The sequence below is a fragment of the Macaca thibetana genome, chromosome 7, assembly GCF_024542745.1.
Source record: "Macaca thibetana thibetana isolate TM-01 chromosome 7, ASM2454274v1, whole genome shotgun sequence".
In the NCBI taxonomy this organism is placed as follows: domain Eukaryota; kingdom Metazoa; phylum Chordata; class Mammalia; order Primates; family Cercopithecidae; genus Macaca; species Macaca thibetana.
Window position 1 is genome coordinate 148,415,518 of NC_065584.1, and position 25,013 is coordinate 148,440,530.

The 25,013-nt window shown below is 49.0% G+C and overlaps 2 protein-coding genes across 2 annotated transcripts in view; one reads left to right on the forward strand and one right to left on the reverse strand.

Annotated features, from left to right (window-relative positions):
- The window catches only part of DAPK2 (death associated protein kinase 2), a 140,819-nt gene extending 117,392 nt beyond the window's left edge, over window positions 1–23,427 (reverse strand). The window contains exons 1-2 of the mRNA XM_050795988.1: window positions 23,261–23,427; window positions 17,215–17,312 (exon numbers count right to left, since the gene is read on the reverse strand). Of these exons, the coding sequence (XP_050651945.1) occupies window positions 17,215–17,306 (92 nt within the window). The 5' untranslated portion in view covers window positions 17,307–17,312; window positions 23,261–23,427. The remainder of the gene's footprint in view (window positions 1–17,214; window positions 17,313–23,260) is intronic.
- SNX1 (sorting nexin 1) overlaps window positions 1–25,013 on the forward strand; it is a 631,233-nt gene that overhangs the window by 514,361 nt on the left and 91,859 nt on the right. The window lies entirely within an intron of this gene.

Below are 25,013 nucleotides of genomic sequence, written 5' to 3' on the forward strand. Positions count from 1 at the left end.
CTCAGGCAAAGAATGACAACAGGAATATCCACAACATGCTGTGGGAACACAGAACAGGCTTGCCCAGCCCTGCCTGCAGTAGTCAGGGCAGGCTTCCCAGAGGAAGCAGAACTTGAGTAGGGCTCAATGCATGGGTGAGACCTAGATGAACATAGGACTCTAAGGAAAAGGTGGCCACTGATAGGCTACACCTAGGAGTGGGAAGTAAACCTAGAAGCCATAAAGGAATTGGCTTGTGGCGTCACTGTTGGGTGTGGTAGACACATATATGGTGGGGGAAGGGCAGATCCCAGCAGATGTCTAATGTGAGCAAAGGCAAAGAGAGAGAATTAACAGAGTTGGGACAGAGGATAATAAGCCGACTCACCCAATCAAAGGAGGAAAGGAATAAACTAACATCTCTGAGAGCCTCTGATGTGTCTCAAGTACCATTTTGAAGAACTGATGGTGGATCCAGTTGTACATTCTGCTCAAACTGGGGCATATAAAAAATACTGATGCCAGGGCCTCACTGCAACTCCTCCCTGTGAACTCTTCAAAACAACTGATGACCACTGGGCCTTTAAGGAAATGATGTTGATATCTGCAACCATTTGCTGGGCACTTCTCACGTGCCACGCTATGTCCCTTACATCTGTGGCAGGAATGGAAAAGGTGCTATTTTGAAAGGCTGCTCAAAACCATTACCATCTGCTACAGGAGGCAGAAGACTGCATTGTGCGGGGGTCAGAGATGGCTTTTTATTTCAGAAAAACTTTAAAGGACCTTTCGTTCTGCAAAAGAGAGGCCTGGGGTCCACTCAGGGAGGTGCCGCAACAACAAGGAGTTTAACTGCCTATGTGAAAGAAAAGGGGAGTCTACCTTGTGTGGTAAGTATAAAGGATGGTAGCAGATCCAGGGCCCAGGCTGGGGTCCTGGAAGGCCCTAGTATCACGGCAGAGGTCAGAAGTCAAAGAAGCAGAGGTTTTGCTACCCAACTTTAAGCCATTTCCTTCTCCTCTCAACAACCCCAAGCCTTAGATGAAAATCAGTTCATCCTGCAACCAGTCTCAGTGGCAAGGGAGGGACTCAGAAATGGGCCAGGGTCCTTGCCTGAGACTCCAGGGTCACAGAGGAGGTGCAGCCTTGTCTCGAAGGAGGAAAGTGATCCTCAAGTTGCAAGGGCCTAGGGCATGGAGGAAGATGTAAGCATGCCCCGGGGAGGCTCGGAAAGCCTGGGTTGGGGAACAGGACTTCCTGTTGCCTGGAATGGAATGCTTGTTCTTATTTGGACATTAAAGGATGAAGACCCCAGAAAGCTGGAAAAGAATAGACTCAGACTCCACGTGTGGTATTTCAACAACCCCGTGAGATAGCAACCATCTTACGATGAAGAAACAGAGCCTATGAGTGCAAAGCATCAAGGAGCTCATAGTGGCAGAGCCAGGATCAAACTTGGAACTGGTGATTCCAATGCCCAGAACAGTCAATGCCAGGCTGTCTTGCCCTGAGCCTGTCCTTCTGCCTAGGTCTCTCCACTGCCCTTCTCCCCTCTGCCCAGTTCATCTTGTCTCTTAGCCTGCAAACCATAGACAGGGAGGAATGCTTCACCAACTAGAGCCACACCACAGCCCTGAGTAGCCAAGTTCAACTAGCGGGGTCTGCCCCCAGGGTGCTAAATAAAACTCACCCCAAGGAGAGGAGGATATTTCATCACCCTTCAGGCCCTGTGGCCAGGTCACCAGGGGCGTTTCAGGATTCAAGATCAGGGTCCTAAGGCCTCAGGGTTAGAAGCTACCAGCAAGGAGGTGGAGGTGAGCAGGGAGGCAGTGCCAGCCCTGGAAATGGATTAGACACAGGACAACTGGACCCTCAGCAGGCTCCCCAGTAAACCACCAAGACCCCCAGACACCTTCCCTGTTCTCTGGAGGGGATCCCAGGGTCACAGACAGAAAGAAAATTCTAGGCAACTTGGTACTTCAAAGAGAGCACTGGACCAGGAGTCAGAAGTCATAGGTTTAAATCCCAGCTCAGACACTTACCAAGGTAAGTTAGTTCAATCTCTAAGATTCAGCTTCCTCATCTGTAAAAAGGGAAAAATACCTATAGTCCCATAGGACTGCAAGAGGATGAAGCCAGGTAACATACCTCAGAGCTTAGTGCAGGGCAGGACCAGGTATAGAGGAGACACTCGATCCCCAGGATCCAGAGCTCCCTTCCCTTCTTCCTACCCCAGCCACACTCCGAAGAGGGCAGGATTGACCTAGGTGGACAGTGCTTCTGGGCTTCCCAGGGCCCTGAGTCCCTGGAGGGATGTCAGGGCGAGGGGCAGGTGGCCTCTGCTCACCGCTGCATCCTCCTTTCCCAACACTGCACCTTCACTTTGATCTGCACCCCATTCCATCATAAATTACTTTTACGGTTTTGCTGCTTCAATGGTAGACCCTACTGGAGTAGATCAGGAGTAGCCCACCTTTCCTGCAAAGGACCAGATGGTAAATATTTGAGGTATTGCAAGCCCAGAAGCAAAATGTAGGATATTATGTAGGCATCTGTATAACAAAGGAGAAAATGGAATTTCCACAGTTTTAAAGTTTTTAATTCATTAATTAATGAAATTCAAAATATAATAATTGAGTTTTATTTTGTTTTTATAATACAGGTATTCCAGTGAGAAGAATGGAAATATGGACATTGTGGGGGATGGATAACATTTTGCTTAATTGGGGTCTAAAGTTAGCATTCTCTATCATCAAATCTATTGGAAACGTTCCTCTGTAAAAGCCAATCTTAGCTCCAGGGCCACTCACACACAGGTCGCTGGCCTGATTTTGGCTATGGGGCTATAGCTTTCTGTGTCCCACACTCAACGATGTAGGAGCCCTTGCAGGTGAAAGTTCCTGGTTCTAGACCCTGTGGATGGCTGACTGGGGGTGAGGGGCAATCTCGAGAAGAGAGGCTGGGGCTGAGCCATCCACTCTGTGGAAGGCTCTGGAAGCTGCCGGGTCTCACACAATCTCCCACCTTCCCTACCAGAGCCCTGGGGTGCTTTGCTACACCTGAGGTGATAGGGTACCTCTTTTTTTTTAATTAAGTTCTTTTTTTGAGACAGTCTCTCACTCTGTTGCCCAGGCTGGAGTGCAGTGACATGAACTCCATTCACTACAACATCTGCCTTCCGGGCTCAAGTGATCCTCCCACCTCAGCCCCCCAGGTAGCTGGGACTACAGGCGCATGCCACCACACCAGGCTAATTTTTGTATTTTTCGTAGAGTCAGGGTTTCGCCACGTTGGCCAGGCTGGTCTCAAACTCCTGGGCTCAAGCTATCTGCCCACCTCCACCTCCCAAAGTGCTGGGATTACAGGAGTGAGCCACCACACCTGGCCTGATAGGGTACCTCTTAAGCCTCACTTTGGTTTCCCTAACAAGGTGGGGGACAGAAGCTCTCCCTTTTGCCCTCTCAAAAGCACTCCCCATCCCAAGCACCCACTTCTCCCAATGGTACTCTCTCAGAAAACTTCCTAAGAAAATCCTGTGAGCCAGCTTCTAAAAGCAGAGACAAAGGAGCAGAGCCCCTGGCAGGAGTGCTAGGCCCCTTAAACACATGTATACTCTACTTCTCAGAGAAGGAAGGTGACACCATCAGTCTATAGGGAAGAGCTCTGCCTTTAGTCCTGACTGGCCTGGGTTGGGTAGAGCCTCTGAGCCTCCTTTTTATCACTTACAAAATGGGAACTATTATGTTTGCCTTACCTATCTTGTGTTGCTACTGGAACTTCAAAATATCCATTAAAATATAATGGTGACTTACATAGTGGCTCATTACATTACCGCCTGTAATCCCAGCACTTTGGGAGGCCAAGGAAAGCAGATCACTTGAGCCCAGGAGTTCAAGACCAGCCTGGGCAACATGACAAAACCCTGTCTCTATAAAAAGTACAAAACATGAGGCCAGGTGCGGTGGCTCATGCCTGTAATCTCAGCACTTTGGGAGGCCAAGGCACGTGGGTCATCTGAGGTCAGGAGTTCGAGACCAGCCTGGCCAACATGGTGAAACCCTGTCTCTACTAAAAATACAAAAAACTAACCAGGCGTAGTGGTACATGCCTGTAATCTTACCTACTTGGGAGGCTGAGACAGGAGAATCACTTGAACCTGGGAGGTGGAGGTTGCAGTGAGCTGAGATTGTGCCACTGTACTCCAGCCCGGGCAACAGAGTAAGACTCTGTCTCAAAACAAAACAAAACAAAACAAAACAAATAAAACAAAAACTCCAAAAATTAGCCAGGTGTGGTGGCACATGCCTGCAGTCCCAGCTACTCAAGAGGTTGAGGTGGGAGGATTGCCTGAACCCAAGGAGGTCGGAGGCTGCACTGAGCTGTGATCATACCACTGCCCTCCAGCCTGGGTGACAGAGCAAGATCCTGTCTCAAAAAAAAAAAAAAGAAAAGATAAAAATGAAATGCAAACACCATGAAGAAAAGTAAGTGCAGGAGAGAATATGGTTTGAAATTAAGGAGAAAGTACAGAAAACTTGAACTACTTTAAATTTCCCTACAGTGAAAATGTTAATTTTTTTTTTTTTTTTTTTTTTTTTTTTTTTTTGAGACAGAGTCTCGCTATGTCGCCCAGGCTGGAGTGCAGTGGCCGGATCTCAGTTCACTGCAAGCTCGGCCTCCCGGGTTTACGCCATTCTCCTGCCTCAGCCTCCCGAGTAGCTGGGACTACAGGCACCCACCACCTCGCCCGGCTAGTTTTTTGTATTTTTTAGTAGAGACGGGGTTTCACCGGGTTAGCCAGGATGGTCTCGATCTGCTGACCTCGTGATCCGCCCGTCTCGGCCTCCCAAAGTGCTGGGATTACAGGCTTGAGCCACCGCGCCCAGCCTATATATCTTTACAATATTTATAAGCTATCAAAAATACATAAAAACAATAAAAGATTATTGGCAAAGCCACAAGGAAATAAGTACATGCTGATGACACTGTAAAGTGATTCACTATTTCCAGTTTAAACCATTAAGCATATAAGTCATAACCTTTGACCTGGCATGCAACCTCTGGGAATACACCCAACAAAAATAATGCAGAGAGGAAATTAAACAAATATGTTCGTCGAAACACCAATATTTTTAGCAGTGGGAAACAATAGGGGAAAGTGACCTAAATTGGGCATACCTGGATAGAATATTATGAAGTTAACAGAAGTACATAAACTGTATCTATCTATCTATTTATTTGTTTATATTTTTTGAGATGGAATCTCACTGTGTTGCCCAGGCTGGAGTACAGAGATGCTATCTCAGCTCACTGCAACCTCCACTTCTGGGGTTCAAGTGATTCTCCGGCCTCAGCCTCCTGGGTAGCTGGGACCACAGGCATGCGCCACCATACCTGGCTAATTTTTGTATTTTTAGTAGAGATGGGGTTTCGCCATGTTGGCCATACTTGTCTTGAACTCCTGACCTCAAGTGATCTGCCCACCTTAGCCTCCCAAAGTGCTGGGATTACAGGCATGAACCACTGCACCCGACCCTATTTATTTTTTAATAGTGCAGTAGTCTTTAAAAATGTTAGTGTCATGAAAGTCAAAGAAAGGCTGTTCCCAGTTAAAGGAGACTGGAGACATATAACAACAAGATGCAACACATGATCCTGCCCTGGATCTTTCACTGTAGGGAGAAAAACAGCTATAAAGAACACTAATAAGAAAATTGACAAAATTAGGGCAAGAGAGATAGCTTAGGTAAAAATATTTTATCGGTATTAAATGCCTGAATTTGTAACTGTATAGTGGTTATGAAAGAGAACGTCCGTGTACTTAACACTTCACTAGGGAATCCATAATGAAGTATTAAGTGGTGAAGAGGCATAATGTCTGCAACCTATTCTCAAATGGTTCAGAAACTAGGATGGATGGATATGTAGGTAGGCAGGTAGGCAGGTAGACAGACAGACAGACAGACAGATAACCCACAGACAAAAAGAAGGAAGGAGGAAAGGAGGCAGGTAGAGAAGGGGAGAGAGAGAGAGAGAAATGACAAAATGTTAAAAACTGGTACATATAGGTCAAGGGTATACGGGAGTTTTGTTATTCTTACAACTTTTTTAATCACATTTCAAATTATTTCCAAACAAAAATATTTTTAAGTATATGAACTCTGGATTTGTGGAAAGGTACATATTTAAAAACAACATGGAGTCAAAAAACAACAATCCAACACAAAATGTACACACTGGCAATAAATAAGTAGAAAAGCAAGGCTATCCAGAAGATACAGGCACACTGGTGGTTTCCATTTCCCCCACAGAAGTACTGCCCCTCGCCCCCAGCTCTTCCAGTTTCCATAATGCAGACAGAGCTCAATGAGACCTACCCTTAGGGCAAGCGATTTGCACTGTGTGCTGAGCTTCTAACTCAAGCTGTGCAATGCAGCCACTTTGTTTGAGTGGCTTTGTGTTTTGTTTTCCTAACAATGGGTGATGAAAGCGCCTCCCTCTCTCATCCACAGCCTCTGTCACCCAGGGCCCCTTGTAGTCGTCAGTCCTGGCAGCCCCATCCCTTCACCCTCTCCACGTGCCCTCTTGCCCAAGCCTGGGCCTCTGTTCCTTGGTTGTGGCAGAGCCCTCACCCTTGAGGTAGTTACCGGCCTCTCTCCTGGATTAGACCCTGCCCCACCCAGGGTGATAGCTTCCTCCTCTGCTCTCCTGGAACGTGTTTTTGGGTTCCACTATTAGCACATGGTCTAGTACATCTCATTTCATTTGCTTGGCAGGAGAGTACTCCTGTGTCCCAACTGAGCCTTAGCTCTTCTGGGGCAAGGCCTGAGCCCTAAGTCTCCTCCCCGACACACAGTGGGTGCCCAAGAATATTTATTGTTGACTGTGATAGTGACCTACATACAGTACAGACGTGCACGTACTGATGAGCTCCTTCACACACACACATCCACACACACCCACTAACCTTTTGGAAACCACCAGCTTGTCTAGGGTGCTGCTGTGGTGGAGGAGGCTTCCTTGCTATTAACCAAGTTCATCTAGCTCTCAGTCTACAACCTGAGTAACAAGAGGTCACTTGTACCGTTTTGCATTCGGCCAGCTCACAGTTCCCTATTCCCCTCAGGAGGACCAGTGTAGGGAGCCCCTCTCTGACACCCCTCTTTCTAAAGTCTGCTGTATGGCTGGGTGCAATGGCTCACACCTATAATCCCAGCACTTTGGGAGGCCAAGGCAGGCAGATCACTTGAGGTCAGGGGTTGGAAACCAGCCTGGCCAACATGGTGGAACCAGGTCTCTATTAAAAATACAAATATTAGCTGTACTTGGCGGGTGCCTATAGCCCCAGCTACTGGGGAGGCTGAGGCAGGAGAATTGCTTGAACCCAGGAGGCAGAGGTTGCAGTGAGCTGAGATGATGCCACTGCACTCTAGCCTGGGCAACAGAGCAAAACTCTATCTCCAAAAACAAAAACCAAAACCAAAAACCAAAGTCTGTTGTGGTGTTGACAGGACCAAAGATGATGTAAATACGATACCCTTGCACCTAGATGTTGACGGGGTTGCTGCTCCCCTCACCTGCCTCTCCTGTTTGTGGCCACTCTCCAACCCTGAACTGGGCCATAGTCCTGTGGCTGCAAGTCTCATGGGTTTAAGAACCTCATCAAGGTGGCAGGATGGAATCCCACCAAGGGAATTTGGTGGCCTGGTATGGTCTTCACTGCTGCCCTATGCAGAAAATGGATATATCTGCCCTGCCTCCCTTCCTTGCCTTCCAGCCCCTTTTACTGACAAACTCTTTGACCCCCCCACCCCTACTCACCCTCAACCACCCTGAGCCCTGGGCCTTTACTATAATAGATGACCTCTGAAGAATCTCCTGCATTGATTTTTATTAAATTATAGAATTAGGCTGAGGTGAGATCGCCTGAGGCCAGGAGGTCAAGATCAGCCTGGGCAATATAGTAAGATACCCATCTCTACAAAAAATTTTAAAATTATCAAAGTCTAGGGCACATGCCTATAGCCCTAGCTACTCAGGAATCGGAGGTGGGAGGATTGCCCCACCTCAAGCGATCTTCTCGCCTCAGCCTAATTCTATAATTTAATAAAAATTCACCTCTGTGTGACACAGAAAATCTCAAAGAATGTCGGAAATAAAAGCCAGAAACTTCCTCTGGGTAAAGCCCTGTTCACTACCCTGGCCTGGGATTTTTGTGCCTCTCCGATCACAAACGTGTCCACTTGGCGTCTCCTTGATGAGGTAGGTTTGTATTTCTTGAACCAGTTACCTAAAATTTTGGAGACTGAGTTTTCTTCTTCTATAAAATGGGAATAATAACTACTTCACAGGGTGTTATAAGAATGAAACACAATAATCTATGTCCAGTAAACAGAAGTGATTTCTGTGTTTTGTTTCCCACGTTGTGTTTGGGGAATCCTGGACATTCACGAATTCCAGGGTTTATGGGGGCTGTGAGCTTGCTTGGCTGAGGTTTTCTGCCTTAGATTTAAATTTAACTCAAGGCAGATCCCAGATGTTCTATAGTTAACTTATGGGTGTCTGTGGGTGTTAAGCACTTATCAAGTATAAAAGGCCTGGGCTGGACACCACAGCAGAGGAGATGGATGGATAAAAGCTGATGTACACAGGAGCCCAGCCTGGAAACCTTCAGTCCAACAGGGAGGATGACCAGGAAAACCCTATGTGTAACATGAGGTATGATCAGAGACGTGGTCCAGAATAAGAGGTAATTAAATCTGACAGAAGGGAGTGGGATGGATGGGACGGGGCATGGCTGCTTTTGTCAGAGTGACCGTGTTTGATCTGGACCTTGAAGAAAAAGTATAATTTTTCTAAGAATGAGGAAACAGCAAGAGCAAAGATAAGTCACATATGTTTTGGGGGCCTCTGGCCTCTGTCTGAGTGCTGCAGTGATAGTCCAAACAGGAGAACAGCTCTGAACCTGCTTCCAAAGAATTGATAAACAACTGCCAGATAAGTCTCATCTCATCACTGGCTCTTATACAGCCATTACTGCTACTCGGCCCAGCCTCTCCAATCTGCCCCCGCTTAGCACTTGGGGGAATGTGACAAATGTATGTGACACAGTAGCTGCTAAGGGCAGGAGGTCTGTGGGTTTGAGAAATACCCCTGCAAAGATCAGTAGGCAAGATTCAGAAATAAAAATAGCCAGGTGTGGTAGCTCACGCCTATAATCCCAGTACTTTGAGAGGCCAAAATAGGAGGACTGCTTGAGCCCAGGAGTTCAAGACCAGCCTGGGTAACATGGTAAAACCCTGTCCCTACAAAAAAATTTTAAAATTAGGTGGGTGTGGTGGCTCATGCCTGTAACCCCAGCACTTTGGGAGGCTGAGGTGGGCAGATCACCTGAGGTCAGGAGTTTGAGACCAATCTGGCCAACATGGTGAAACCCCATCTCTACTAAAAATAAAAAAATTAGATAGGCATGGTTGTGCACACCTGTAATCCCAGCTAGTTGGGAGGCTGAGGCATGAGAATTGCTTGAACCCAGGAGGTGGAGGTTGCAGTGAGCCAAGATGGCACCACTGCACTCCAGCCTAGAAACAGAGCGAGACTCTGTATCAAAAAAAAAAAATATATTTAAATTAGCTAGTCATGGTGGCACATGCCTGTAGTCCCAGTTGCTTGGAAGGCTGAGGTGGGAGGATTGCTTGAGCCCAGGAGGTCAAGGCTGCAATGAGCCATGATTGAACCACTGCACTCCAGCCTGAGTAACAGAGAGACCCCGGGCAGGGGGAGGGGAGGGGAAGGGAAACGGGGAGGGAAAGGAAGGAAGGAAGGAAGGAAGGAAGGAAGGAAGGAAGGAAGGAAGGAAGGAAGGAAGGAAGGAAGGAAGGAAGGAAGGAAGGAAGGAAGGGGGGGGGAGGGAGGGAGGGAGGAAGGGAGGAAGGGAGGAAGGGAGGAAGGAAGGAAGATAGCTGCTGGGTTAACTCCTGACCTGGTGATCCACCCGCTTCAGCCTCCCAAAGTGCTGGGATTACAGGTGTGAGCCACAGCACCCAGCCTTAAATTTATTAATTTAAAAAAACCATTCATCCAAAATAAGTCTCACAGATCTCCCTGCACTGCTATAAAAAGATATTCAACAGATTTCATTAAGTGAGAAAAGCAAGTTATTGACCATTATGGTCATATGGTCCCCTCTGTCCACACACACACTTGCTTCACTTAGAAAGGTTCTGAATGGCAATAGAAGAAAATTACCATCAAAGTCTACCTGTGAGGTATGAGACTTGGCAAGAGGGCAGAGGGAGTCTACTTTGTACTTTATACTCTTCATAATTTTATGACATTCACCTTGAATAACTTTTTTTTTTTTTTTTTGAGACGGTGTCTGACTCTGTCCCCCAGGCTGGAGTGCAGTGGCGCTATCTTGGCTCACTGCAACATCCGCCTCCTGGGTTCAAGCAATTCTCCTGCCTCAGCCTCCCGAGTAGCTGGGATTAAGGTGCATGCCACCACGCCCGGCTAATTTTTGTGTTTTTAGTAGAGACAGGGTTTCACCATGTTGTCCGGGCTGGTCTCGAACTCCTGAGCTCAGGCGATCCACCCGCCTCGGCCTCCCAAAGTGCTGGGATTACAGGTGTGAGCCACCACCCCCGTCTCACCTTGAATAACTTCTATAATAAACAAACATCTTTTTAATTTAAAAGGGATCATAAAAGCCCCCTTGCTTCAGGGTTAGTCTTAGAAGCTCTTTTGCCAAGGGCTGAGATGAATAAATCTAACACCTATGTTTGTTGTTTTCTATAGTGCCCAGTGTGGCTAGACTGGGGTATTGAACCCAGCCTGGGAAAATTTGAACTTCACACATTTCCTAGAGGATGTTGTTTCTTTCCCCAAAGAGGTTATCCTGACTAAGCTGAATGTGTGGTGGCTGATCTTAACCACAGATGATCCCACTGGAAGACTCCAGTCTGGCTACCCCCTGCCCCCATCAACATGACTGCCTCAGGGAATCCTTTGTCCACGTTCAGGAAGGCTGAGGCTTTAGTGCAGAGGCTCCTTCCCCCACCCAAGTCTCTCATCCCCACCCAAGGAGACTGCAGGTTGGGTGGCTGGCAGGGTGTCTTGCATACATGAGCCTCTTCTAAGTGGTAGCAATTATATGGTTGCTGTCTTCTTCAGGGCAGAGGTGGTATGTGGGGTAATGGTAAGGTAAGATCCTTAAGAGAAGTGGGGGCTATGGATAAAGGTTGGATGTAGATTTAAATCAGTTCTTATCTCTTTCTTTGTTTATTTGTTTAAACCAGCACAGTAGTCAAGAAGGTTCTGCCTTTGAGTTCTGCTTCCTCCAATTCTTGTTTACGACCTTAGACAAATAACCTCCCCTCTCTGGGCCTCACTTTCCTCATCTATAAAATGGTAGATTTGGATTAAATTTTTGTTGAAATCCAGCTCAACAGAAACATGTTATGATTTTATGTTAATATAATGTAAGTAAAGAAAATCTGGCCCAGTGCGATGGCTCACTCCTGTAATCCCAGCACTTTGGGAGGCCGAGGCAGGCAGATCACCTAAGGTCAGGAGTCTGAGATGAACCTGGCCAACATGGTGAAACCCCGTCTCTACTAAAAGTACAAAAATTAGCCAGGCATGGTGGTGGGTGCCTGTAATCCCAGCTACTCAGAAGGCTGAGGCAGGAGAATCGCTTGAACCCGGGAGGCGGAGGTTGCAGTGAAGTGAGATCATGTGACTGCATTCCAGCCTGGGTGACAGAGTGAGGCTCCATCTCACAAAAACAAACAAACAAACCAAAAAAAAAAAAAAAAAAAAAAATCCATCTAAGTAAAGGAAAATAATCAAAGGATAGGAAACAAGGAATCACTCTTCATTATATGCTGCTAACGTTAAATTACTTTATATCATCATGCATGCAGTAGTTGTCTATGCAGAAGTTCACGAAACCATCACTGGGTCTACCTACTAGCACCTTCCCTCTGAGAAACATCACTCCTTCCCAAAGGCTCGTTCTCCTAACTTTGACCGTGCTACACTACCCTCAAGTACAAACAGAAAAGACTTCCTTCCCTTATATTCTCTCCCACTGCTCAGAAGCATTCCAATTAAAGGAAGAAATGACTTTGTGTCTTGTGGGTCCTTAAGATGTGGTGGCCAGAGTCCTGGGCTAGGAGTCAGACCACCAGACCCCACCCTGGTTCTATCACCAGTTCACCACTTCTCCTCTCTGGCCTTAGCCTCATCTATAAAATGAGGAGTTGGATGAGTTTCTCTTTATGAGCCCTGCTCTAATGTTTCCCTGCTCTGCTCTACTGATTGCTACCAAGGCTGGGAGATGCCAACGTCTGCAAGCCAACATTTCTCCAAACACTCCCAGAAACAGCAGACAACCTCCAGCATCCCAAGCAGGCTGGTGCCAAAAGTGTGAGCACAGCCAACTGCCTGCACTCAGAGCTGGAAGCTAGAAATCAGGCAAATCCGCAGGGCCAGGGAGGGTCCCAGCAGAGTGCAGGATGCTCCTGCCAGGGTATCCTGTTTCCATCCAAAGCTTTTCCTACAGAGATGCTCTTACTCATAGGATAAGGATAGACAAAGCCTCTAAAGGAATCAGAAACATGTGAACCAGGCCAGGGCAGGAAGTAGAGTTAAAGGTTATTTATTTTTCGGGGGATGCCGAGGCGGGCGGATCACAAGGTCAAGAGATCAAGACCTTCCTGGCCAGTATGGTGAAACCCCATCTCTACTAAAAATACAAAAATTATCTGGGCATGGTGGCACGCATCTGTAGTCCCAGCTACTCAGGAGGCTGAAGCAGGAGAATAGCTTGAACCCTGGAGGCAGAGGTTGCAGGAGGATAGGAAATAAGGAATCACTCTTCATTATCTGCTGCTTATGTTAAATTACTTTATATCATCCTGCATGCAGTAGTTGTCTATGCTGAAGTTCACGAAACCATCACTGGGCCTACCTACTAGCACCCTCCCCCTGAGATCTCACCACCGCACTCCAACCTGGCGACAGAGTGAAACTCTATCTCAAAAAAAAAAAAATATATATATATATATATATTTATATACTATTTTAGTTAAGGTCTAATAAACAGGAAAATGCCCATATGCATGTATGTCTTCATATAAATACTCATAAAATGAACACATCTGTGAAACTGACACCCAGATCAAGAAACAGAATGCAGCACCCTTTTGTGAATCCCTTTTGTGCCCCCTTCCAGTCACTAGTCCCTGAGGATAACCACCATTCAGACTTCTGGCACCATTGATTCCTTTTGCCCATTCTGAACTTTCACAAATGGAAAAAAGCAGCACAGACCCTTCTGAGTTTGCCTTCCTTTGCTCAACATTACGTGTCTGAGCTTTATCCATTGTTACATGTAACAAATTGTTGTACATTTTCATTTTTGCATAGTTAGGACTTAATGAAGAGCTAAAATCAATGAGAGGGCCCTGAGTCTACACTAGGGTGCTCACTGACAGCCAAGTAAGGAGGTTTACATTGAGCTCCCCAGACATCAGGATGATCCCCCTGCTCTTCTTCCTGCAGAGTCCCACGCCTTCCTCCTAGAAGGCTGCAGAGGCAGAAGATGGGGCCTTGACACTCCAAACCTACTTCAAAGGCTCGATCTGGTCACTGTTGAAAGCCAGAAGCTCTTGTTCATGAACACTTACCCCATGCCCAGCTCTGAGAGGGATTCCCCACTCGGCATCTCATTTCATCCCCATGACCACGAGCTAGGTGATGGTACTCTTTCTGTCTCACAGCTAAAAAAGCTGAGGCTCAGAGAGGACAGATTGTCCTAATGTTGCACAGCTAGGACAGGGACCCAAACCCCAACCCATGTGACCTCAAAGGCCAAACCTCTCCACCACTCTGTGTTGGCAGGGAATTCACCAACTGGATCTGGTCCCCATGCCACCAGCCTCATGTAACACTGCTTGCCCCTGGCCCACTTTCCAAGGCCATACCAGCCTCCTGCCGGCTCCCCAGGTCCCAGGCACTTCCCCACTTCAGGGCTCATCCATGCTGCTGACTTGGCTTGTGCATTTACCCCTCAGTTCTCAAATGAGCAGTCACTTCCTCAGAGCAATCTTCTCTAACCACCCAGTTGGAACTACATCCCCCATCATTCCCTTGCAGGGCATCCTTTTCTCTCTTTTCTTAGCCCTTAACACACCTTATGGTGATTTATCCCTTAGCATCCACTTGTCTAGTGCCTTTCTCCACGAGCCTGGGGAGCATAAACTGCCAGAGGACAGGACTGTGTCTGTTTTGTTTTCCACTGCTTGGACGGTGCATGGCACACGGTAGGTCCCCAAGAATATGTTAAGTGAAGACCAGGAGGGCAGGAGAGAAGAATAGGACTGTCCCTTCAGAAGCTGAGTGGTCATCCAAAGGCAGCTCTAGTTCTAGCCTGTTCTGTGGCCCCAGGCAAGACCCTTCCCCTCTCTGAGCCTCCATTTCTTCAACTGTCAAGTGAGAGGCCTGAAAGACAGGACCTCTAAAGGCCTTCTAGGTCATCTGACCTCTAGACCACAAATCCTAGGACATCTGGCCACTCCAAAGGCCACTGGCCCCTAATCCCTGGGCCTCATCTGCTGCTTACTCACCTTTTGCCCCAGTAGCACTTTAGAAGAATAGGGGAGGTGAGAATCACCCCAAGACATCCCAGACTATGAGACGCATGGGATCTCCACACCCTGTTGCAGGTAGAGGACCAGAAAACATGAGGTCTCTTCTGGGTCTAATAGCACATGTCCTTGATATATGGAGTCAGGGAGAGACAAGACTAAGAAGGAATCGTAAATGCAATCCCCAGGAAGCTGCTTCTACTTCCTTCTTCAGAGTCCCACTCCCCACAACTTCTCAGTTTCTCTGCCCACCCAGACTCTAGTCCAATCCAAGAGTGCCCTTGTTAGCATGTGTGCAGCTGACTCGCTGCCAGGGTGGAGCTCCAGGAGGGCAGAGACTGTCTGATCTTGCTCGTCTTGGTACCCACAGTACTCAGCACAGACCCCTACACGCAGGGCATGGCCAAGTGAGGGCACTGAATCGAGCACCATTGGCAGGGCTGGCCGTGGTTTGTTGCTGAGAATGCCACCTTTCTGCTGGTGCCACCAAGGGCAGGAGAAGAACCTGAGGCAAAGAGAACCTGGCTTCCCACAAGGCAGGCTCCAGTGACCAACCCCAGCCTCTAGTCCTATGTTCTCTTCCTATCCCTTCACCAGGCCCGAGACTGGGAGAAGTCATCCCCCTCTGGGTTCTCTGCAGTTCTTTGCTCCCCCACGCACCATCCTGCCAGCCAGGATGAACTCCCTGATCTTGAAGCACCTGCTGTCTCTCATTCTCTTTGGAGTGAAGCTCTTCTGACTTTGAAGCCCTGTTTTATCTTTGAAAGTTAAAAAAAAAAGCAAGACAATTAGTCCTGACCTAGGAGTTCTATAAAGCGAAAAGAACTCCTGTTTTGCCTGTTGGATACAGTAGACACTTGCGAAAGGAAACTAAATCTTGGGGGCCCCACGTCCCTAAGCTAAAGAGAAAAGTCAAGCTGGGAACTGCTTAGGGCAAACTTGCCTCCTGTTCTATTCAAAGTCACCCCTCTGCTAACTGAGATAAATGCATATCTGATTGCCTCCTTTAGAAAGGCTGACCAGAAACTCAAACGAATGCAACCATCTGTCTCTTATCTACCTATGACCTGGAAGCCCCCTCCCCATTAGAGTCTTCCCTTTAGAGTTGGAGTTGTCCTGCCCTTCCAGACCAAACCAATGTTCATCTTGCATATGTGATTGATGTCTCATGTCTCCCTAGAAGGTATAAAACCAAACTGTGCTGTGACAACCTTGGGCACAGGTCGTCAGGACCTCCTGAGGCTGTCATGGGCGTGCGTCCTCAACCTTGACGAAATAAACTTTCTAAATGAACTGAGACTCGTCTCAGGTTTTCCAGGTCTACACATTCTAAATTCCCATGTTTTCATGCTGCACTGTGTGTGAAGGGGTGAGGTTAGGTGCTCTGATGAGCATGTGTGAGTGTACAAATGCCAAGCTCATGGGAGAGGGCATAATAGGTGTGCAGGTACAAAATGGACTAGTCAGAACCTTGGCTATGTCACTCACTGGCTCAGCAACTTTGGGCAACTTGCCCAAATGCTCACCACAGTTTCCTCATCTGGAAAATGAGAGTAAAAATAATGCCTATTTCATGCACTGTTGTGAGACTCAAACTTCAGGACTGGTGTTTTGTAATCACTACACTACCACTTAAATCTTAGCAGCTGGTAGAAATGGAAAGCAAGAAAAGAGCTTCAGAAAACCTTAATTTCTATCCAAATAGTAACTATAGTACTATCAGATCTGATTTTCACCCTGGCTGTGTTCTGGGCTCAGCAAACCTGAAAATGCACCAAGTAACAAAGATCCCAGGAAAACTTCATGACAGGGCCCGTGTGGCTGGTTACTCAACATAAATCCATTCTCAGGAGGATTACCTCACCTCCCATCCAGGTTCGGAGCTTAAAACAAAACCCTGGGAACCATGGAGAATCCCAAGTGAGACTCAGAAGAAAACCAACAAGTCAGGTCTCTATCCAGAGCCTGGGGGAACTTCATGAAAAAAGTAACAGATCAAACAAGAATCATGAAGGTTTTCCCTGCCAGCTAGATTATGCTGAAAACACAGAACTCAACAATTCTCATCCCTTTTACTGGCAAGTCATTATTTTCAGAGCAATGACTATGTGCAAAGTCACCCAGGCAGGTGAATAATCCTCAGGTTCATTTTTTATTTTTTATTTTTTTTTTTTTTTGAGACAGTCTCGCTCTGTCGCCCAGGCTGGAGTGCAGTGGCCGGATCTCAGCTCACTGCAAGCTCCACCTCCCGGGTTTACGCCATTCTCCTGCCTCAGCCTCCCGAGTAGCTGGGACTACAGGCGCCCACCACCTCGCCCGGCTAAGTGTTCGTATTTTTTAGTAGAGATGGGGTTTCACCGTGTCAGCCAGGATGGTCTGGATCTCCTGACCTCGTGATCCGCCCGTCTCGGCCTCCCAAAGTGCTGGGATTACAGGCTTGAGCCACCGCGCCCGGCCTAGGTTCATTTTTAAAGCTTCCCACTGGTCCTGTGGCCCTGCCTTCCAACACCAACTGACAATTGTGCTAGAAGCAGCATGACTTTGGCTCCCTCAGCATCCCCCCACCTCTTACACAGTCTCCTACCTCCCCAGCTCCTCTCCGATGTCATAAAAGTCCTCCACCTTCTGCTGCTTGAATGGCTCCATGTTTGGGCTCCTCATTGAGGTCTCGAACATACAACCCTGAAATGAGAAGAAACCTGTGGTTAGGACAGCCATCCAAATTAGCACAAGCCTAAGAGTCTAAGGCCTAAACATAATTGGCTGCAAGGGAGCTAATAATTTAGTAATAATCCACAGCCTTGGCTCCTCAAGAACTGCCCTGCTCAAGCCCTTTCTCACTTGCAGCTGATGATGTATGGTTCTTACTTAATTTACGTGAATTCAAATTTGTTAAGGAGACAGGAAAGGAGAGCTCCTCAGGTCTTCGGATCTGTTTGAAGAAGTTCAGAAAAACATCCATGGTGAACTTCAGCTATTTGTTTTCATTAAATTCAAAACTACTGCAAAAAGAGGCAGCTATTGTACAGTTTAAAAAAAAAAAAATGGCCAGGCGTGGTGCTCACACCTGTAATCCCAGCACCTTGGGAGGCCGAGGTGGGTGGAGCACTTGAGGTCGGGTGGAGCACTTGAGGTCAGGAGTTCGAGACCAGCCTGGCCAACATGGTGACACTCCATCTCTACCAAAAATACAAAAATTAGTCGGGTATGGTGGCACGCACCTGTAATCCCAGCTACTCGGGAGGAGGCTGAGGCATGAGAATCACTTGAACCCGGGAGGCAGAGGTTGCAGTGAGCCGAGATCGTGCCACTGCACTCCAGCCTGGGCAACAGAAAAAATAAAAAAGCACTAGCTTTAAAGTCAGAAGTCCTAGATACAAGTTCCAGTCTTGCTTGGGTAAGCCACCTAAGCTGCCAAAGACTTAGCTTCTTCATCTGTAAAATGGGGCTAATACTGTAAAATCAACTTCAAGTCATGAGATTATTTTGTAAACTAGAAAATGCTGTTAAAAGGTGAGATCACTATCATGATCTCAGCTCCCTCAGGGGTTGTACCACCCAACTGCGTGTCTGAACTAATCTGTAAACTCTCTCACTCATCACCCCCGAAAGAAAGATGGGCAGGAGGAGCGAGGCAAATTCCAAAAGGTGCCAGGAGTCAGGAGCCTGAGGTGCTAGTTCCAACTCTGCCTGCAACTAGCCCTGTGATCTCCTCTCTTGTCAGAAGGGCCTCAGTGTCCTCATCTGTAAAATCGAGCCAACTCTGCCTGCCCCAGGCATCTCATTAAAAGCCAGAGGCCAACTCTGAGCCATGGGGAGCACTTACCACTCCACCAGAAAAGACTGTCTGCATCCTCTCCTGGGATCCCTCTGCCCCAAGGGGCTTACCCATTCCTGGGACAGCCACGTGCCACTCTGGACAACACCCCAAGAGCAGGGCCCAGGGCACAGTCTGCAAATCGCAAGAATAAAACCAGCTGCCTGTGGATGTGTCTTCCAAGGGTCTTCAGCAAAGGCCTCTCGGAGCTCATTTTGGTTAGCACTGGCAGCTTTTCTGCTGACTGCCAATCAGATCCCAACCACATGTGAGCTCCATGAACCCCAAAAGACTATTTTCACCAGGCTAGGTGGAGGAACCATTCCATAAGGGCACATCTCATCAACACCAAGTGGCTGGAGCTGTCCTAACTCTCAGAGGGTATATAAATTTCACCCTCTTTCCACCACTTTAGCCCCCTGCAAACCAGAGCTTCATTTCCAAGATGCCATCTGCCTCTCTCCCTTCCACTGAGGCACACAGAACCTGAAGACCCTCAGGAGGAGCTGGCCTGGCTCACAGGGCTTACTCTCGGGGTCACCTGCCTGTGGGTGCCCAGGCTCCCTCATGCATCCTCCATGCTTGGCCAGGACCGGGGTAAGCATGAAAAGAGCAGGCTCTAGGAGCCCCAGTTCCAGACTAGTGTGAGTGTATATTAGCCTTGTGATCCACAGCAGGTGGGCACCCTCTCTGGGACTCATCCCCTCACCTGTAAACAGAGTGATACTATCTATATCACATACTTCACACATCCATGTGGGGATAAGGATATAAACTACTGTACAAATAAGAAAGATGATTATTGCTGTGATTTAACCCATGCCAGGGAGCCCTCTAGCAAGTTTGGCTTGACCATAATCAGAAGTTTGGCACCCCCTCACCCCCAACATCCTGGCAAATCTCCCGAGATTGGCCCAGGGAGTGAAGGGAGTACTATCTACCATCTTATTTTCGCTGAAAAAAAAATTTTTCCTTCCAAATAAACAATTTGGGTCAGGTCCTGTGGGGTGGGGTTACCAATTTCACACAGCTAGATGGAAGCAGGAAACTCCAAAAAAATTCTGTTGGCAGAAACCCTGAGAGTGAAGCCGGGCGCGGTGGCTCAAGCCTGTAATCCCAGCACTTTGGGAGGCTGAGACGGGCGGATCACAAGATCAGGAGATCGAGACCATCCTGGCTAACACGGTGAAACCCCGTCTCTACTAAAAAATACAAAAAACTAGCCGGGTGAGGTGGCGGGTGCCTGTGGTCCCAGCTACTCCGGAGGCTGAGGCAGGAGAATGGCATAAACCCGGGAGGCGGAGCTTGCAGTGAGCTGAGATCCGGCCACTGCACTCCAGCCTGGGCGACAGAGCCAGACTCAGTCTCAAAAAAAAAAAAAAAGAAAAAGAAACCCTGAGAGTGGTCCCAGGAACAGCTAAGATCTCCCATTTGGTGAGAGGCCAGCTCCATTTGCTGAGAGCAGGATTCAAAGAAGCCCCAGTTCCCAGGAAAATGGTGAGCCTCTGCCTTGGGTTCTACATCTTGGGTGGCCAGGAGTAGGGGGGCAGGTGAGACCCCTAGGGACAAACTAGGTCCACCAATTAGGCTTAGGTCATCTTTCTAGCCTTTGCCTCCTCCCTTACATATCCTATATTCCAGTCAAAGTTGCCCTTTCCCATGCCCTTAAAACTTTCATCCCTGCTATGTCTTGGCTAAAGTGGGGCCCTTGCCAGGGCAGGCCCAGCTGGAAAGCCCTGGAGAGTGGGCAAAACTGCCCACTTCCCAAAAGACCCAGCCAAATGCTACCATCTCTGAGTGGCTCCATGATCCTTGCCCTCCCAAAAACAGATGACAATTCTCTAACCTCTTCAAGTTCCCCAAGAGTGCTCTTCATGCATTTTTAGGGCTCGAGTTGATCACATTCTGGCCATGTTTATGTCTAACCCAGAGAGTGAGAATAGATTCCATAGTCATCACACAGACCAGGGTTCAAATCCCAGCTCCGTCACTTACTGGCACATTGTGCTTAGCTGAGCACAGGATACCTTTTCTGAGTTTCACATTCCTTCCATGGAAAGTGAACGTAAGACAATGTCTAGTGTTGGTGAGTATGTGCGGCAACTAGAGCTCTCAAACACTGCTGGGAGGGGTACACACTGGGACCACCACTTTGGAAAACTGTTTGGCAATTTCTTTGGACATATCTAAGAGAAATGAATGCAGATGTTTTCCCAAACGATCCACGTTAGAATGGTCACCGCAATACAATTAGTAATAACTAAAAACTGGAAACCACCAAACGGTTATTAATAGAAGACTGGATAAACAAATTGAGGTACTATATACCCATACAATGGAATCATTATCCAGCAATGAGATTAACAAACTACTGCTACCTGCAACAACATGGACGAATCTCAGAAACATAATGTTAAATGGAAGTAGCCAGACACAAAAGACGCATACTGTGTGATCCCATTTAGGGAAAATTGATGCATGGTGCTAGACGTCAGAAGAGTGGTTATCCCCTCGCTCAGGATAGTTGGAAGGGGAGCTTCTGAGGCTTCAGAGTGCCGGCAATGTTGTTTCCTGATCTGCGTGGTAGTTAGACGGATATACGGGATGTAGGTTTATTTTGTATGTGGTCAAAATTTTACATAATTGTAAAAAATGAAACTAATATGAAACAAATGAGATAACTCATGTGTAATTTTTTAAATGGTCCCTGGATAACGTGAATTCCTTCCCTCCTCTTGCCCCATAAGGGCAAGAATTGTGACATTCTCGCCTCCATCCCCTTGTAGTAGGCTAGTATACAGCAGGCACTATATAAGTGTTGGCTGATTTTAACTTAGCTCCCCAGCCTCCTTTCTCAAGGCCGCTGCTCAGATGCTCATCAGGTAAAACAACTGAGAGCCACTTTAAGCACTTTCCTAACACCACTCCTAAGGAGAATTTGCATTTTACCAGTTTAGAAACAAACTAAAGGGGTGAAACTGAGGTGGAATTATTGTCACCAGCTATGACCCAGATAAGGACCCAGAGGCACAAGGACCTTTCCAGCCTTGAAAAGCTGAAATCACATGGCAGAGGGGAGGGACACAGTTACAACTTTTGGCCAGAGGCACAGGCCATCAGCTCCAGACGCTTCCAGGATGATACCCACCTTAATGCCCACATTTCTCCTGATGGAGTCCTTGGAATTCAAATTCCTGCCTACAACTCTAATACTAGGCAACACTTCAGGGGGCTACCACAGATTTCCTAGAACCCCACAGAAAGGGATCCCACAGATCATCTATTTAGGGATTTTTAGACCTGCTCAGGATCACCAGGGTGAGAAGGGGAAACCAGAGCAGTTCCATGTTATCCATACTACATGTTGAGGTTCTGGGTAAGAATTCACTGTGAAACAAGTTTGAAAACCACTGCTGTCTGGTCTAACCCACTTGTTTTTACAAGAGGAAGCTGAGATCCAGACAGGGAAGAGACTCGCTGAACATCACATGTGTGACCCATCCTACTCCTCTTCCCAGATTTTCTTCTGTTGATTGCCACCCCAACTCCTCCAAGATGGCACCAGGGCTGGCAAAGTCAATGGCTTCCTGAGGGACAAGCTAGGAGGAGGTGTCCAGGGCTAGAAGATCACCTCATAGGAAACTCTCAACACTCACGAAGCCCTCTCCCCCACTGGCCCAGCTCACTCTGCAAAGTGAACTCTCTCAGTTCCTCACCCCACCTCACCAAGTGCAAGTGAGTGAAACGGGACCACAGCAAGAGGGCAGGCAATGGTTGGGCCAAACACACACGATTGTCTCACTACACACACCCCCATTAGGATTCAGCATACTCAGGCTCTGGAGAGGCTGCCAACAGAAGGGATGGGGCGCTGGCATTACAGAGCTCCTCTCTACATTCCAGGCTTTGACCCATCATGGTCTCTGATGAGGAAGCTGGGGCCCACAGAAGGTCAGCCACCTGCCTGAGTTGACCCAAGAGAAACTTGGTCTCTCTGGCAAAGATCCAGCTCCCTTGGGAAGCCTGCTTGTTCACCCCACAGCTAACAAATCAGGAGGCCTCAGGGAGGTGGGCAGGGTGGGTGCGGGTCTCATTCCTGCCAGCCAGGAACTTACCCCAGAGGAGCAGACCTCCAGCCACATCCACACACCCCTAACTCCTCTGCCCAAGTCTCCTCAGAAGCTGCTGAATCATCAGTGGTGCCACTTGAGGTGCTCAAAAAACATCTTGGGAGATGAGTGGTTTGGGGAAGGACAGGGCTCTGAAGTTAGCTGTGAAGAGGCCAAGGCGCCAGGGCCTCTTAGGTCAACAGGACTCTCCCAGGAATACCTTCCACAGAGGCAGTTGAGAAACGCAGTGTCAGAAACCAGAGCAGCTGCCCTCCAGTGGATTCCAGTGTACAAGAAGTCAGGCACTGTCCCTGCATCTGCCCCCGAGGCAGCCAGCTATGGTGCCCTCTCCTCCAGTGTGCACCCCTACCTTACCATTACCTGCACGGCTTCAACGAAGCTCACCTCTCTGGGCCTCGTTTTCTCTTTTGTAAAGTAACAATACCAGTTTCCACCGTGCAGAGTTATAGTGAGGGTTAGCCAGACCTATGCAGGCCTTGGGACTTCCACAATGCCTGGCTCAGAGTCCTAGACAACTGTTAGCAACGCCCTTCCAAGCCCTTCCACCCCAACCTGCAGCACGCGTGCTGGCTGCCCCTCGCCCACCCTAGCTCTGCCCCAGGCCGGGGCGCCTGACGGCGGGGACCACAGCTTCATTCGTCCCCACAGGAGGCTCAGACATCTGAGCACCCTCCTCGCATCACCTCCTTGTGCCAGGCGGGAGCAGGAGGTGAGAGAGTCGGCCCAAGCTGAAAAGACTTGGCCGGGAGCTGGGCGTGCTCTGCCCGTTCCAGGGGGCCTAACTCGATGGACGTTTGTGTCCCATCTCCCTGCTGGGTGCTTGGCTCTGCCCACCGCTCCCATCCTGTCTCCCAGGTCAAAGTGCCAGGCTCCGGAGGGCGCCCCAGGGCAGCAGCGGGCAGCTCCAGCGCTCCGGTGGCGGCCACAATGCCCCGGGCCACGGCGTCAGGCACTGGGGCGTCGGGCCCGGGATCTGCGAGCGAGTGCCCGGATCTCTTGGCCCCGCCAGCCCCAGCCCCCGGCGCTGCTGCTGTCAGGCCGCGCGCCCCGTCCTGCCCGTCGAGCCCGCAGACAGGTGCTACTCACGGCGGGAGGCTGCGCTGCGGCGACCGCGGCGGGCACTGGGGACACGGCGGGGTGAGCTGGGCTCGGCCCTGCAGTCCTCTCCTCCCAGAGCGCCCGGCGCCCGCCCGCCGAGCAGCCGAGGAGCCGAGGGGGCGGAGCGGCCAGCCCCGTCCCAGGCGCCGGCTGGAGGCGCGCCCGACTGCGCGGGACGGGGCTCTGGGCGCCCCCTGCTGGAGCCCCCTCCGGACAACCCCGGGGCGAGAGCCCAGCTTCCCGGCCAGGTAGGGGACGCCCCAGGGCTCCCAGGCTCCCGGGAGAGCGGGGAGAGTCGGTAGCAAGACCCTCTGCGCGTCCCCAACGGCTCTGCCGCACACATGCTATGTGGCCTCGGGCAAGTCGGCTACCCTCCCCCGGCCTTATCTGGAAATCGATTTGAATGAGCTTATATGTGTGATATGGTCTGGCACAATCCTCAGAAAAGGGCAATTGCGTGCCTCTCTCCCCACCATACACACCGTGAGCGAGGAAGCCCCACTGAGGAATAGGCCGCCTCCTCCCTCCCAGCCAGCTCTGCTCCCTACACCACAGACTCTCCTGGAAACCTCACGCCCACAGCGCATGGCAAGGTGGGGGCTGCGATGAGAAGGGCCGCTCTGCTCCTCACTGCCCCCGACCCAGCGTGGGAGCGGCCTGCCCTAGTTTGCCCTTTGTCCTAGCATGGTTGGTGAGTGAAGCCTCCATCTCGCCATCTATAGAGGACTTGGGAGGGGTTCCTCCTCTCTGCCCTCTGCCAAAAAATCCCGAAGAAAAAAAGGAATGAGAGTGGAGTGGGTGAAGGGAGGAAGGAAGGGAAAATAGAACTTAAGCCAAGTTCATTAGTCTTATTTCAAAACAAGAGGCTGTTTAGAGGAAGCAAATGAGGACCCCCCAACCCTTGGAATTTCCATCCCTAAGTCACCCACGGGGCTCCTCAAAAGGGCCTTAGATTCAGTCCTACCACCAGGTTCAAAGCCCTGCCCTGCCACTCCGTATGTATGTTCTTGGGCATGGCTCTTTCTTCATCAGTAAAGTGGGAGAAACGCTCCTTCCGGTAGCTCCTAATGAAGCTATGGTGGGGTTGAGATGAGATGGAGTGTGTAAGATGCACCTAGAGGACCTCTACCAGTGTGAGCACACACACACCTTCAGCCTTTTGGACATTGGGACAAATACAGATGGACCCCGCCCTCCAGCTGAGCAGTGCCTCCGCGTCCAGGACATCCTTGAGAAAGAGTTCCTTGTTTACAAACTTCACAATAATCCAGAACAGTGTAGTCAGCGAGCCTCCTCTCCTAAGAGCACCATGATATATAGAGTAATATCCAAGACCAG